This window comes from Sturnira hondurensis, unplaced genomic scaffold (genome assembly GCF_014824575.4).
Source record: "Sturnira hondurensis isolate 20B ecotype Veracruz unplaced genomic scaffold, ASM1482457v3 Scaffold0000867, whole genome shotgun sequence".
NCBI classification, from domain to species: Eukaryota; Metazoa; Chordata; class Mammalia; order Chiroptera; family Phyllostomidae; genus Sturnira; species Sturnira hondurensis.
The window spans coordinates 48,073-62,748 of NW_028073498.1; the positions used below are offsets into that span (position 1 = coordinate 48,073).

At 44.3% G+C, this 14,676-nt stretch overlaps 1 protein-coding gene across 1 annotated transcript in view; it reads left to right on the plus strand.

Annotated features, from left to right (window-relative positions):
* SLC6A11 (solute carrier family 6 member 11) overlaps nt 1-14,676 on the plus strand; it is a 122,922-nt gene that overhangs the window by 26,961 nt on the left and 81,285 nt on the right. Inside the window, exon 5 of the mRNA XM_037050548.1 lies at nt 3,586-3,718. Within this exon, the coding sequence (XP_036906443.1) occupies nt 3,586-3,718 (133 nt within the window). The remainder of the gene's footprint in view (nt 1-3,585; nt 3,719-14,676) is intronic.

Consider the following 14,676-nt stretch of genomic DNA (forward strand, 5'->3'; position numbering starts at 1 on the left):
TACCTTAGCTCTAATTTATGAAGAAGAGAGGAAGGTGGTGATTTTAGTGTTATAGGGGGATTTAGAAATTCACATTTTGACTGAAAGTGTGGAGTCTAGAGTCAGGATCCCTTGGTTCAATTTATAGCCTTAACTTGCTCCTGGAATGACTTTGGGCAAGTTATTAACCTCTCTGTACCTCAGTTTTTCCATCTTTGAAATAATGATGGTAATGGTACCTACTTCAGGGATTGTTGAGGTGGTTAGATGAGTTCATGCTTAGAAACCTGTAGAAAGGGGGTATCATCACTCCTATTTTACAGATGAGGCTGAGGCTCAGAGACGCAATGTCCCCTACACAAAGTCACACAGCTGGGAAGTAGCAGCACTGGAATTTGAGCCCATCCCATGTTTGCATGTGCCAAGGGCTGGAGAAGCAGAGGCGTTATATCTCCAACCCCTGAGATTTCAGCCTTTGGGCAGAAATCTTTAGAAATATTGTACTCTTATGGCCTGAAAAAGAATACTTTCTGAAAAATCTGCTTTGGTGCCTGGCTTACAGTACATGCACAATATTCCTTGAGTAAATGAATCTCTTCAAAGGGCCCCATCTAGTCTTCAGCATTTCCCGCTTCCTGATCAGTATTGGGAGGTCTGGTCCTGTGTCCCTTTTTTTGCCAGGGTGTTGGCAGCAAACTCTTCCTTATTCAGACCTTTCTTCTGTCCCAGCACTTTATGGGGGTGGGTCATTAAGAAAGCTCTTTCCCAGGAAGAGCTGTGCCTTCTCCAAGTCCCCAGAGCTGAGTGCCCAGCCCCCATGCTCTCAAAGGCTGCCCTTGTGGGTTTCAAAACAACCCCACAGCCCTACAGGCTGAAAACCTGGCCCTCAAGCCCCCTTTCTTTAGAAACCCAAGGTCTGTGGCTAGTTAGAGTCAGCGTTGGTAAAACCTGAAAAAAATAGTTTGAGGATGTTTTCAAATAGTGTCTAGTGAAACAAAAGAGCAATTCATTCTGCATAGCTTTTAGTAATCTGCTTCCCATTCTGGGAATTAGATTGTTCAATTAAGCGAGAGGGAGCTGAAGCAGCCTGTGTGACTCAAAAGTTTGCAGCATCCAGAATGTGGAATAAAGGGGACCTGAGCCAGCCTACTCCTGGCTAGTCTGCCCCTTCTTTCTCCCTGTCTCTGTGTCTTTTCCAGCTTTCAGTTTTCCCAGTTCAGAAAGCAACTACATCAACAAGAAGGCATGTGTATGCATGCATCCCTGCTGGCTGAGGACCATGTGTAAATGTTTCTTTAAGAAAAAATTCAGAGGCTGGAGTGGAGTAGGACAGAACACACCCAGGTCCTTTCTATCTGCAGTGGCACACTTTCCTGCTCTGGGTTGTTCCTTTGTATAATGGGCTTTCAGGGTACTCTGGGGGGTCAGTTTATAGATGGTGGGTATGTGTTGTCTACAAGGCTCTTAATCTGGAGACAGGGTGGTCAATGAGTCCCCTGAAGTTCCTGCAGAATGTTGGGAGTGGGGAGGTGCATCAGGGTATTTCTTTGGGGAGAAAATAGCTTCTCAAGGTATTCCTGACTCCCTCTCCTAGCCCTGTCTTTACCCCACCTCCCCCAAAACATAAAAGGTTGAAAGCTATTTTGGTGGCGTTCATAAGTTACTCCTTTCTTGCCAGGAATCTCCTCTTCTGGGTGCCCAAGCCTTACTGTGCTGAGTAATTCTTGGGGAAATGTGGCAAAATGCAGCTTCCCAGGGGCCATTCCATAAAGATTAAGACTTCGATGGTTCTGGGGTGGAGCACAGGAATTTTTGTCTTTTGGCAAGCATCCCACAAGGATCATGCTTTGGAGCCTGCTGCTCTTTTGTAATAATAGATACTCTTTGGGTTTAATTTAATAAGACCTGTAGTTTTTAAATGAAATAAAGTCAGAGGCTGCTAAGAAATAAGAAGCAAATAAAATGATTATTGTTATAACTATGTGGCTATCTCCTTTCTTAAATAACTTGTACCTCTTTTGTTTCTGACTTATCTTACAAGCGCAAGAGCCATACCGTGCAGATCTTCTTATTCTCAGTACCTTAGTATTAGTGTAATGCCCAGCACAAGTAGTTGCTCAATAAAGGCATATTTATGTGGATGTTCCTACTTCTGGCTATAGGTCTGGCAGCTGGTTTCCCTTTGAGTAAATCCATGGCTGCACAGAGCCCAATTTTGTTTGGGGACCTGCCTGGTTTCTCCTGTGGGGGTTGAGGCTGGAAGGAGCCTGCAGACCAGTACTAATTGGTGTCATTGAGTAATTAATGCAGAATCAGGCCCCAGGCGGATTCCCAGGGAGACAGACACTGAGGGAGGCTTTCATGCTTGGTGGGATGGGAGCTGCTTTCTCAAAGGACGTTCCCAGAGTACTGAGGCAACTGGCGTGGTCTGGTAGGGGTGGTTTGGCAACCGGGATTGAGTTTATGGAGCAAGTTTGGAAGGGGTTTGTGTTGGTGCCATGGTTCTGCACAATATGGAGCGTGGCGAGTTTGACTTTAAAGGAACAAACTCCAGAAGTGGGCTCTGGGAGCCAGATCTGTGTCAACTCTGAAGAATGGATAGATTCTGGGGGATGGCCATGGCTGGAGGCATTGCTTCAGTGCACCTAGGGGTCTTCTCTCTTCACCTTCTGGGATACCCCTACCCCTTGGCATGCTACTGAAGGCTCCTGATGATCCCTCTGTTTACTTTTTCTGATTTTCCATCTGATCCCTGTACTCCAGCATTTCCCAAGTGTTCCATGCTCATTTTTTGGCCTTTGCTTATGCAGTTCCCTCAACCTAAAATAATCTTGACCCCTCTCTCTCCTGGGTAAATTCCATCATCTTTCACAGTAGCCTCAAACATTACTTCTTCCAGGAAGCTTTCCCTGGCCCCCTGTAGCAGTCAAGATAGGTTGGTTTATGCTCCAGTAACAAACACCCCCAAAGATCTCAGTAGCCTAAAGCAACAGAGTTCATTTCTTGTTCACCCAGCACTCTGACACAGGGTAGCAGGAAGGTTTAAGTAGTCACTCAGGAAGTCAGGCTTCTAGAGGCTCATCTTAACATATGCTTCTACCATGACGGCAACAGTAGTGAGAAGGAGACATGGTGAACCATACCACCTGGCTCTGGAAGCTTCTATCTGAAGTGACATAGGTGCCATTGGCCAGAGCAAGTCCAGTGGCCTCCCTTGAGTTCAGGAGGCCAGGGTGTGTGATCTCTGCTGATGGAGGGACCTAAGTGTTTATGGATAGTTCTGTGGTCTCCTCATACCTTGAGGTAGGCTAGGGGTATCTTGGTTAAACCAAAGGCCCTGTGCTTCGCCCATCATATTCTTACTATGTTGCACCATAAACCGCCTGCTAACTGGGCTTCCAGGAAGGTGGGGGTCTGGGTCTTGCTCCTCTGTGAGGCTCCCACACCCATCCCTGGATTTGGCTCAGAAGATGCTAGGTTAATGGTGGGTGGTGAGTAAAGGAATGAGCCAGCCGTCCCTGCCTCTCTGCAGCACTAGTTTTGCTCAGGGTTTGGTTGAAGTGGGCCATCTCCAGTCCCTGTGACTCATGGCCCTTTCTTTCACAGACGCCGGGTCCTGGCTATCTCAGATGGGATTGAGCACATTGGAAATCTACGCTGGGAGCTGGCCTTGTGTCTTCTGGCAGCCTGGACCATCTGCTACTTCTGTATTTGGAAGGGGACCAAGTCTACAGGAAAGGTAAGAGGTGCATCTTCAAGCAACTAGTGCAGGCAGGGGAGAGCATGAGTTTTCCTATGCCAGCTCATCGGTGACCCAGAGAGTGCCAGGGAGTTCACATTGCAAAGTTGGGAGCACCAAACAGGTAGTCCACTCAGGAGTTCAGAGCTAGAATCCCACTTATTTGTCACACAGCTCAGGGCTATTCACTTCTACCTTCTGAGCCTAAATTTGCTGATCTGTGAGATAACAAAGCCTTATCCTGTCTTCTTACTAAATTGAGAGCCACGCATAGGAAGGGGGGTGAAAGTGCTTTGAAAACTAGGAAGTGCTCAACTACTACCACACAGGGGTTTTTTTTTGTATTCAAGATGTGTGCTATAGGTGTATGCTAGTCCAGGTAATGCTGGCTGCTTTCATTGAAAGGCCCCAAGCTGTCACCTTTCTGGGGTCTGTGGAGGGAAGAGCAGACACTTCCACCTTATTACTTTGCGGTGCCATTTACACCACATGGCCTCCAGGGTTGGTGGCTCTTCAGTGAAAAGAAATGAGAGGAGACAGTGGCTTTTAACTGCCCTGTTCTGAAAGTTACTGTGGCTCCTCCAATTATTGCTTCTGGCCAGAACCTGAAGCATAAGCCTAACCAAAGGCAAGGAAGGCTGCAAACTGTAGTGGAAGGCAGGGATGTCCAGTGAGCACAGCCATTTGTGCCACAAGGATCAGTAGAGATTATAATGTGTAGCTCATGGCCAAGTCCAGCTCACACATGTGCTTTATTTTTAATTTTAAAGGAAAAAAATTAGTTTTCAACATTCAGAAATTAAGAAAACTCATGTTGAAAAAAATCATAGGATTCTGGCATTCCCATGGAAAATTGAAAGATTTGGCAATACTGAGCTTGCATACGTACATGGCAGAATGTGGCTGAGCTAGAAGCAGCTACCTCCTTCCAAGGGTACATGATTGGCCACAATCCCCACCATTCCCTATTGCCCCGAACCTGTGGCTAAGCATCAATGCCATTAGTTTTTTCCTTTGTACTAATTTTTTCTTGAGGAAAATGAATTTTTTCCTATACTTGGGTCACCCTGACTAACTGCATCACTCCTTGTCTGCTTGCTTCTGGTAGGCAGTTGCTCATAAATTGGATTGTAAGGTACTGTCTAGGTCACAGGCTGGAAACAAAACCTCTGAGAAGACAGGAACTTGTCAACTCTGGGCCCTTTTACAAAAGATGGTTCCTTGAGTTCCCCCACTGGTAGGTGGAATCAAGAGGAAAGTGCTAGAATTTTGGAGGTGGATGGCCTATGGGAGGGGAGTTAGGAGAACACAGAAGAGATATCAACAAGCCCCATACTATGGGCTATAAGGAAGCTGAGGCCTGAGTAGAACAGAGACTCATGTCTCCTCAGCCAAGATGATTTTGCTGATCTTGGCTTTCTCTGGTTTGTATCATGAAGACAATAGGATTTTTCTGGTTTTTCAAATATAAAAATCATTGCATTCTTGATCTGTTTTTTCAGACTGCTCATATGTTGCTCCTATCCCCCTCCTTGCTGCCTCTTCTGGTTAAAGAGGAGGAGAATGATAGGAGGGATTAAGAACCAGGGTCTGGTATCAGGATGCACATCTCAGGTCTGTCACTCACTAGCTGTGACCTTGGGCGCATCACTTAATGTCTTTTCTGCATAATAGGGATTGACAATTGTTCACTGTATGGGGTGGTTGCCAGGAATAAATGCAAGAATGCACATTCAGCGCATAGCGGAGTGTGTAACTAATAGTAAGTGCTGAGTAATGGTGATTTTTGAAAATCTTGTTATAAAGGTAAAATTTATTCATTTAAGAAATAGTTTCCGAGTATCTACTATGTACCTAGCATTATTCAGTGGGTATCTAAAGATGAATAAAACACATCCCTGCCCTACACAGCTAATAGTGAAGGTACACTGCGAACCATAAGGAGAAGAGAGGAGGTGTCATGGTTGGTATTATTGCTTCCTCTATGATTATACATCCTCAGGAGTTAGTGCTGAGGCCAGCGGGGCTTGGCTAGGTGGCAGCATGGTTGTGGGCAGGGAGTGGGAAGGAGGGTGTGAGGCTGCTTGGACAAGGTTTTGCATGTGCACTGAGTGTGTTGTCCATGTGCATATGTGGACTTGGGTCCTCAGGCCCAGGACATGGGTCATGGATCAGTTAGGCTTCACTTGGTCCTCAGGAGAAATCTCAGTCCCACAGTGGGGCCAGTTGGCTGGTTAATTAAGTCTATGTATTAGAGAATTTTTTTCTCAGACAATTATAGTGCAGGAACAGAGTTTCAAGGAAGGAACTTGAAGGCTACATTCTTGGAGATTTCAGAAGAAGCATANTGTGCATATGTGGACTTGGGTCCTCAGGCCCAGGACATGGGTCATGGATCAGTTAGGTTTCACTTGGCCCTCAGGAGAAATCTCAGTCCCACAGTGGGGCCAGTTGGCTGGTTAATTAAGTCTATGTATTAGAGAATTTTTTTCTCAGACAATTATAGTGCAGGAACAGAGTTTCAAGGAAGGAACTTGAAGGCTACATTCTTGGAGATTTCAGAAGAAGCATATGAGGAGGGAGGGACCATTTCTTCATGGCCTTCTGTTCACTCCACACTCTGCCAGGGGCTTTTCGCCTACATTAGCACATGAAATGCCATGAATTCAAGAGATATTGCCTCTATTTTATCGGTGGGGAGCCTGAGACTTAGAGGTTGAGTAGCCTGGCCAGAGTTACATGGCAACTTTGTACCTCAGTACTGACCCACATTGCCTGTTCATGGACCTAAAATTTGGAACATTGTAGTGTGTTAAATGATGTCCTCTCACCCACCCTCTCTCAGTCTACTTTTTCTCCTCTCTAGTATAAATGGTAATGATAGCAGTAGTAATAATATAATACTTACAAGTAATAATAGGTAGTAGTTATTGAGCACTTCACATGCCCATTGCATTCAAATCTTGAAACAACCTCAGGAGACAAGGGCTATCATTATCTCCATTTTAAACATGAGAAAACTAAGGCTTGAGGGCTCAGGGACCCTCAGGTAGGAAGCTACGGGCTGAGATTAACCCCAGGCCTTGATGATCACATAGCACATGCTCTGGATGAGTGTACCATCATGTCTGTCATCTGTTACCTGGGGGCAATGACAGTTTTCTTATGGGCTGGTTTTTAAGAGGCAGTTAATGAGATAGCTTAGTACCATAGTAGGTATTCAATGGTTGTTGGTTGCAGCTGGATCTAAATGTGCTTTTAAGGTAAATGCTAAAGTCAAATGAGCCAATTTAGCATTTTTCTAAAGGCTGGGGTTTAAAGGCTCTTCCCATGTTCCATATGCAGGACCAGGTTTAGCATCTAGGATGAGATGTGGTTTGCTGGCCCTGTGAGATTCCCTAAAGACCATGTGGTCCACCCTCACCCTTATTTGATAGATGAGGAAACTGAGTCTCAGAGAGGGGGAGGAACTTATCTAAAGCCATAAAGTGTGTCACATGTCAAGTCAGGAACTAGCCTGGTGGTCCAGCTCCAGTTATATACAAATGACAAAGTTTTGGGGTCAAATTTGTGGGTCAAATTTGACAGTTTTGGGAGGCCTGTCTTCCCTGGATTGGCACATGGGATCTTCAAGAGAGGGTCTGATGCTTTCATTACTATTTCTTGCCTCACCTTGTACATGAACCCAGTGTCCAAAGGGTTTTTTTGGATTATGTACAAAAATAGCTAAAAATAAACAAAGGGTCATCTGAGTCTTTCTGAGAGGGCAGAGGTCACTCTGCCTCTTGCCTGCTGGACCCTCCTTCCTGCCTCAAAGAAGGAGAATCCTATCTTCCAACCCACTAAGTTCCAACCCATTTCCTGTATTCAGACCTCAGCAGAAATATCTGAAATTTTATTAATTCAAGAAACATTTCCAGACCTCCTTCTTTCTTGAGGGTAAAAACTATAACCCCAACTTCAGTTCAATTCAAAGAGCCTGTCCCAGGCTCCTAGAGGCACATGTTTCAGGCAGGTAGCTGTCTAAGTGGGATTTGGGCTCAGGTCACAAGTAAGTAGATCGCTTGTGAGACTGTGACAAGGCCACAGGTGAAGTCCTGGCAGTGCTCTCCGGTGGCCCTGTAGTGAATTGCATTAGCGTGTCCTCCAGGGACAGCCTCTGCCAATGTCCTTCAGCTCCGTCCTCTCATGTGCCCTCCTCAAGGAGTTTACACTCTTCTGATGTCATAGAAGTTGACATTCAGGATCTCCTCAGGGTCAGAGTGAGCAACAACTGCTGGGTAGCCCTTTAGTTTTTACGTCCAACTCCTGTTTCACAAATAAGGAAGTGGAAGTCCAGAGAGATTGCAAAGTTTGCCCAAGGCCACCCTGCTTGGAAGGAACAGAGCTGGGATTCAAACCTGGGTCTCTCTACCTTCCCTAAGGCTGGTCCTCCTCTGTACTAACCTCCAGCAGGAGTTCCTGTACAGGTTCAATGTGAGCACATTGATCATAGCTCTGAGCACATAGTAGGTGGCTCAGAAAGCCACTTATGTCCCTGCCCCAGTGCAGTGGCTTCATTTGTAGTTTGACACAATTCTTCCTCTCCTTAGACACTATTAGAAATTTCAGACATCTGGATTTTTAAAAATGCATAAAACTTTTCTTGATTGTATATTAAGTCCTGAATAAATGGAAGATTCTGAAATACTTGCTTTCTTAAGAGGAAACATCTAAGCTGTTCATAACTTGTCATCTTCTGGATGATAAATAGTTTCATTCTGGATAATTGAAAAACAATTAATTGATATCAGGTAACTAGAGAGAGCATGAAGACATCTGTGATTTTTCTGTGTCCTTGAGTTAGTTGTTTTTAAAGATTTTTTAGAGCATATTTAGGTTTACAGCAAAATTGAACAGAAAGCACAGAGACTTCCCGCATAACCCCTTTCCTATTAGCCTCTGCTATTATCAACATCCCTCACCAGAGTGGTACCTTCATTATAACTGTTGGACCTACATTGACACGTTGTAAATACCCAGAGTCCATCGTTTACATTAAGGTTCACTCCTAGTGTGGTACATTCTATGGGTTTGGACTAATGTATAACGGCACGTATCCATCACTGTAGTGCCATACAGAGTAGTTTCACTGCCTAGAAATCTACTATGCTTTGCCTGTTCTTTTCCCCCTTACCTATCCTCTGGTAAATACTCATCTTTTTACTGTCTCTTATAGTTTTGCCTTTCTAGAATGTTATATAGTTAGAATCATCCAGTATGTGGCCTTTTCAGATTAGTTTTCTTTACTTAGTAAAATGCATTTAAGGTTCTTCTATGACTTTTCATGTCTTCATAGCTTATTTCTTTTTATCATTGAATACTATTCCATTGTCTGTTTATTCATTCACCTATTGATGGACTCTTGGATAATTCCAAGTTTTAACAATTATAAATAAAGCTGCTGTAAACATTTGCACATAGGTTTTTATGTGAACATAAGTTTTCATATCCTTTGAATAAATACTAAGGAGCATGATTGTAAGAGTATGCTTTGTTTTGTAAGAAACAACCAAACTGTCTTCTGGAGTGTCTGTTCCATCTTTGTATTTGCACCAGCTGTGAATAAGAGTTTCTGTTGCTCTACATCCTTGCCAGTGTTTGGTGTTGTCAGTGTTTTTGAATTTTGGCCTTCCTAATAGGTGCCTTGTGGTATCTCACTGTTGTTTTAATTTTCATTTCCCTGATGACATATGTTGTGGAGCATCTAGTACCTTTGGTGAGGTGTCTGTTAGCCCATTTTATAATTGGGTTGTTTGTTTTCTTATTGTTGAGTTTTAAGAGTTCTTTGAGGACTTTCGGCCAAGATGGAGGCATAGGTAGAAACATTGTGCTTCCTCGCTCAACCAAGTTTAAAGACAGCAAAGTTTTAGTAACAAAAACGCAACCAAAACACAGAAAATTGAACTGTACGGAAGTCAGACAACAACGAACCATTCAGCCAGACCAGTAAGAGGGGCGGAGCCAGTGGCTGGCGGAGCAGAGTGGGGTTGCACAGGAAAAAGTGGCCAGACCAACCCAGGCTCAGGCGGCAGTTGGCAGATCCCAGGTGTGGGGTGGCAAAGGGCAGACCCAGTGGAGGCGCAAGGTGGCTGGCTGACCACGGTTACATATTCACACTCAGATAAACCAGGTGAAGGAGTGAGCAGTGAGACAGACCATGGAGGCTAGGGCCCCAGCAAAGGGAATAAAAGCCTAAAAGCACCAACTGGAAAAACTTTTGGGGTTGAGGTGCCGGGAGGAGCTCCCAGGCTCACAGAGAGTTTGTTGGAGAGACCCACAAGGTCCTGGAAAGTGCACAGGCCCACACACCCAGGAGCTGGCACCAGGGGGGCCTGGTTTGCTTGCGAGAAGCAGCAGAAGGGACCAAAATCCAAGAGAAAGCAGAAAAAAAACACCATTGCCCCTCTCCGACCCTTACCCCCCACCCAGCAACTGGGTCACCCTGCCCTGGTGAGCACCTAAGGCTCCACCCCTCATATGTAACAAGCGCAAACAGACCACAACATTATGGCTCAAACAGAAGAACAGCTCAAAGCCCCAGAGCCAATACTTTTAAGCAACCAAGAGATAGCCAACCTATCAGATGCATAGTTCAAAATACTGGTGATCAGAATGCTCACAGAATCGGTTGATTTTAGTCACAAATTAGAGGAACAAATGAAGGCTAAACTAATTGAAATTAAAGGAAATGCACAGAAAACCAGTAGTGATGGAAAGGAAACTGGGACTCAAATCAAGGGAGTGGACCAGAAGGAAGAAAAAAATGACCAAACAGAAAAGAATGAAAAAACAAGAATTCAAAAACATGAGGAGAGGCTTAGGAGCCTCCAGGACATCTTTAAACATTCCAACATCCAAATTATAGGGGTACCAGAAAGGGATGAGGAACAGCAACTGGAACACTTATTTGAACAAATAATAAAGGAGAACTTCCCCAATCTGACAAAAGAAATAGACTTCCAGGAAGTCTAGGAAGCTCAGAGAGTCCCAAAGAAGTTGGACCCAAGGAAGAACATACCAAGGCACATCATAATTACATTAGCCAAGATTAAAATGAAGGAGAGAATCCTAGAAGCAATAAGAGATAAGGGGACAGTCACCTACAAAGGAGTACCCATCAGACTGTCAGCTGATTTCTCAAAAGAGACCTTGCAGGCAAGAGGGGGCTGGAAAGACCCCCCCCTTTCCAAGTCATGAAAGGCAAAGACCTACATCCAAGACTGCTCTATCCAGCAAAGCTTTCAGTTAGAATGGAAGGGCAGATAAAGTGCTTCTCAGATAAGGTCAAATTCAAGGAATTCATCATCACCCAGCCCTTATTATATGAAATGTTAAAGGGGCTTATCTAAGAAAAAGAAGATAAAAATCTGAACAGTGAAAGGACAGCAAACTCACGGTTATTAACAACCACACCTAAAACAAAAGCAAACTAAGAGGACAGCTAGATCGGGAGCAGAAATATAGAAATGGAGATCACATGGAGGGTTAGCAACAGGGGAGTGGGAGGAGGAGAAGGGGGGAGAAGGTACAGAGACTAAGTAGCATAGACAGTAGGCAGAAAATAGATGGGGGGAGGGCAAAAATAGTATGGGAAATACAAAATCTAAAGAACTTGTGACACATGGACATTAAAGGGGGGGAATGGTAGGGGAGGGGGTGTGCAGGGTAGAGGGGAATGAAGAGGGGAAAATGGGACAACTGTAATGCCATGATCAATAAAATATATTTTTTAAAAAGTTTAGAAAAAGTTCTTTGAGTATTTTAGATAATAATCCTTTATCAGATATGTCCTTTGCAAATATTTTCTTCCAGTCTGTGGCTTGTCTTTTCACTCTTTTAACATTGTCTTTTGCAGAGCAGAAGTTTTTAATTTTAATGAATCCATCCTATCAACTATTTCTTTCATGGATTATGCCTTTGGCATTATGTCTAAAAAATCATCACCATACATAAAGTCACCTAGATTTTCTCCTATGTTATCTTCTAGGAGTTTTATAGTTTTGTGTTTTACATTTAAGCCTATTACCCATTTTGAGTTAATTTTGTGAAGGATTTAAGGTCTGTAGCTAGATGATTATTTTTTTGTATGTGGCTGACCATTTGTTGAAAAGACTCCCTTTGCTCTGTCCTTGTTTTTTAATTCATCAAACAAATTCATCTTGCCATCTCTGCCATCAGCTGCTCCCTGGTCTCGTAAGCCTAAAGCCAAGTCATTATCGACAGCTTCCTCTTTTTCAACTCATCCAATTATTGACCAAGTAAACCTACTTTTGTAATCATCTTGTGAAATATTCTGTCCTCTCCATTTTTTTGTCTATATAGCCACTCATCCAACCACACATTTAACAAATATTGAGTCCTCAGTACCTCCAGAGTGAAAATTACTCTTAGAATTTCCCATTTGTACAGATACATTCCTGACATGCAGAATGACACAAATGAAATGTTTTTTATTCTAACAATAATTACAAGTAAATTCAAGGTGTGTCCTTGTCTTCATTCTATTTTAGCACATGAAAGCATGTAAAGCGGTGTTTCAATTTTGTGAAATTCCTAAAACCTGCCATGCCTATTTGTTGAAGACCAAAAAACCAATCATTACTGTGTCGTTCTCTCTTAACTTTGCTAGGTCTTGGTCTAATCCAGGGATTGGCACACTTTGACCTGAGGGCAAAACCCAGCCTGTGGCTTGTTTTGTAAATAAAGTTCTGTTGGAACAGAGCCACGTCCATTCCCTTGCACATTGTCTATGACTGCTTTTGTGCTACTACAGCAGCAGAGTTGAGCAGTTGGAACAGAGACTGTGTGACCTACAAAACCTAAAATATTCACTGTCCGATATTCACAGAAGTTTGTGGATCTTTCTCTACATTAACCTATCAAGAATTTATCTAGACTATTTGCCATTTTACAAGAAACTAGCATATAAACTGCCATCAAAGTATGGACTGTTTCAAACACTGAAAAGCTGTAGGTATGGTTTGCGATGGAGAGCTTTTCTGAAGGATACTTGAAATTTCACCCCAGCCTTTCAGCCCCAAAATGTGCTATTTTTTATACCCATAAGTTCATTTGCTATTTATGTTTCTTATGCACTCATTCATTCTTTCACTTATCCAGTAAATGTTTATTGTGTACCTACTATGTGCCATGCTGGGGGCTCTTTTCAGTGGCGAGTGAGCCAGACCATACAGCTATAGCCTGGTAGAGGATATGGAGAATGAACAAGTCACAGAAATGCTGTGGATGGGAGAAGGGGTTCAGTGAGAGAGAAAGAAGGTAGGGGAGCTCCTCAGAGGGCTCAGAGAAGGCTTCCTTGAGATGGGTGCTCCATCTGTGATGGGAAGGATAGGAAAGGATCAGCCAGGTAAGCAGCATGCATGAAGTTCTCAAATGGGAAAGGCTTGGTAGATTTGAGAGGTGAAGCATGTTGGGACCCAGATGGACCTGATAGTGGCATGCAATGAGGCAGGGAAATCAGCAGGGGTCAGACTGTGGATTTTATTCTAAGTACTGTGGAGAGCCACTGAAAGTTTTTAAGCAGGGATAGCATGTTCTTAAAAGCTGGCTCTGGTTGCCTGTTGTGAATGGATGGGTGGGGATAGAGAGGCCCTCTTAGTGGGTGACTGGGAAGGAGGTGGAAGTGGAATGGAGAGAAGTGGGCAGATCAGAGACACTTTCTGGTGTGGCATTGTTGTTGTGCAGGGCCTGCTCCCATCCTTTGACTTTTGAAGGGGGGTGGCTCATTGAGCCTCTGGCCTAGGTGCTGTACCCTTTGAAGACATCCACCCTTGTCCACCAGATAGTCAAAGTCTCCCCTCATGCTTCCCTCCCTTCCTGCCCAGCTCGGTCCTGTGCTTTGCTCCCTCCCTGCTTGGTTCCTTCTTCTGTCCTTCTCCTTGTGGTTGATTTATGGATTTTTTCCCCCTAGTTTCCTGGTCTCTAGGAGCAGTGGTTGGGAGGGGAGCATGCTACAAAAACAATTCTGGTCCCTTCCCTGCCTCCTCCTCTTGCCACTTTAAAGGAAGCTGCAGGATTAGCTTGGATTTTAAGAAGAATCATGCCTTTTCACTGCTTTATGGCTCTGTTTTTATTCCTTTCAGAACTCTAGGACACCAACGCAGGAAAAAAGAAAACACACACACACGGACACACTCATACAGAAACAGCTGCAAATAGCCTTGAATTGTTCTTTTTTCTATCTCTTCCATCACTCACCAATAAATAGAGGGATTGGAGGGGACAGAAGGACTCCTAAACAGCCATGTTTTCTTGCATGATGATAATAGTAAAAACAAATGTTGAGTGGCACTTACTTTGACCCAGGTCCTGTTCTAAAGCCCTTATTCCATTGACCCACTGTGTCTTCACAACAACCCTGTGAGAAGGGTATGATTATTATCCCCATTTCACATGTGAGAAGACAAAGGTTTACAGGGCCTAAACTGCTTGACCTAAGATCATGGGGGATCAGAGCCCATTGGGGCCAGGGAGGGTCAGGGTGGAGCCCCTTGGCAGGTGAGGCCATCTACTGAGCCAGCCAGCCCTACCACTACCAGATGGAGATGCAGCCTTGTAGGGGGCATGGAGGCTCCTCCCTCCAGAGTTTGGCTTATTCTCCCCCCTCTCACCATCACCAAGGCGGTTGGAGCTGCCAGCAGGGAAACCATCAGAAGCCCCACACAGAAAATTTATTCTTCAGGAGCACCCTATAAAGTGGCTAATGGATTCAATGAGGCATAAAGCAGGAGTGAAGGGGGCAGGGAGAATAAAAGGGAAAGATATGTGAAAGGGAAGAGAACAGGCTCAGGAAAGGAACTGGGCAGCGCTGTCCTTCGGCCCTCAAGTAGTCTTTGTTGCAGTCTGAAGCAAGCAGGGAACGGCGTTGGTGGCGGAGGCTCCCCTGGCCGGCTGAT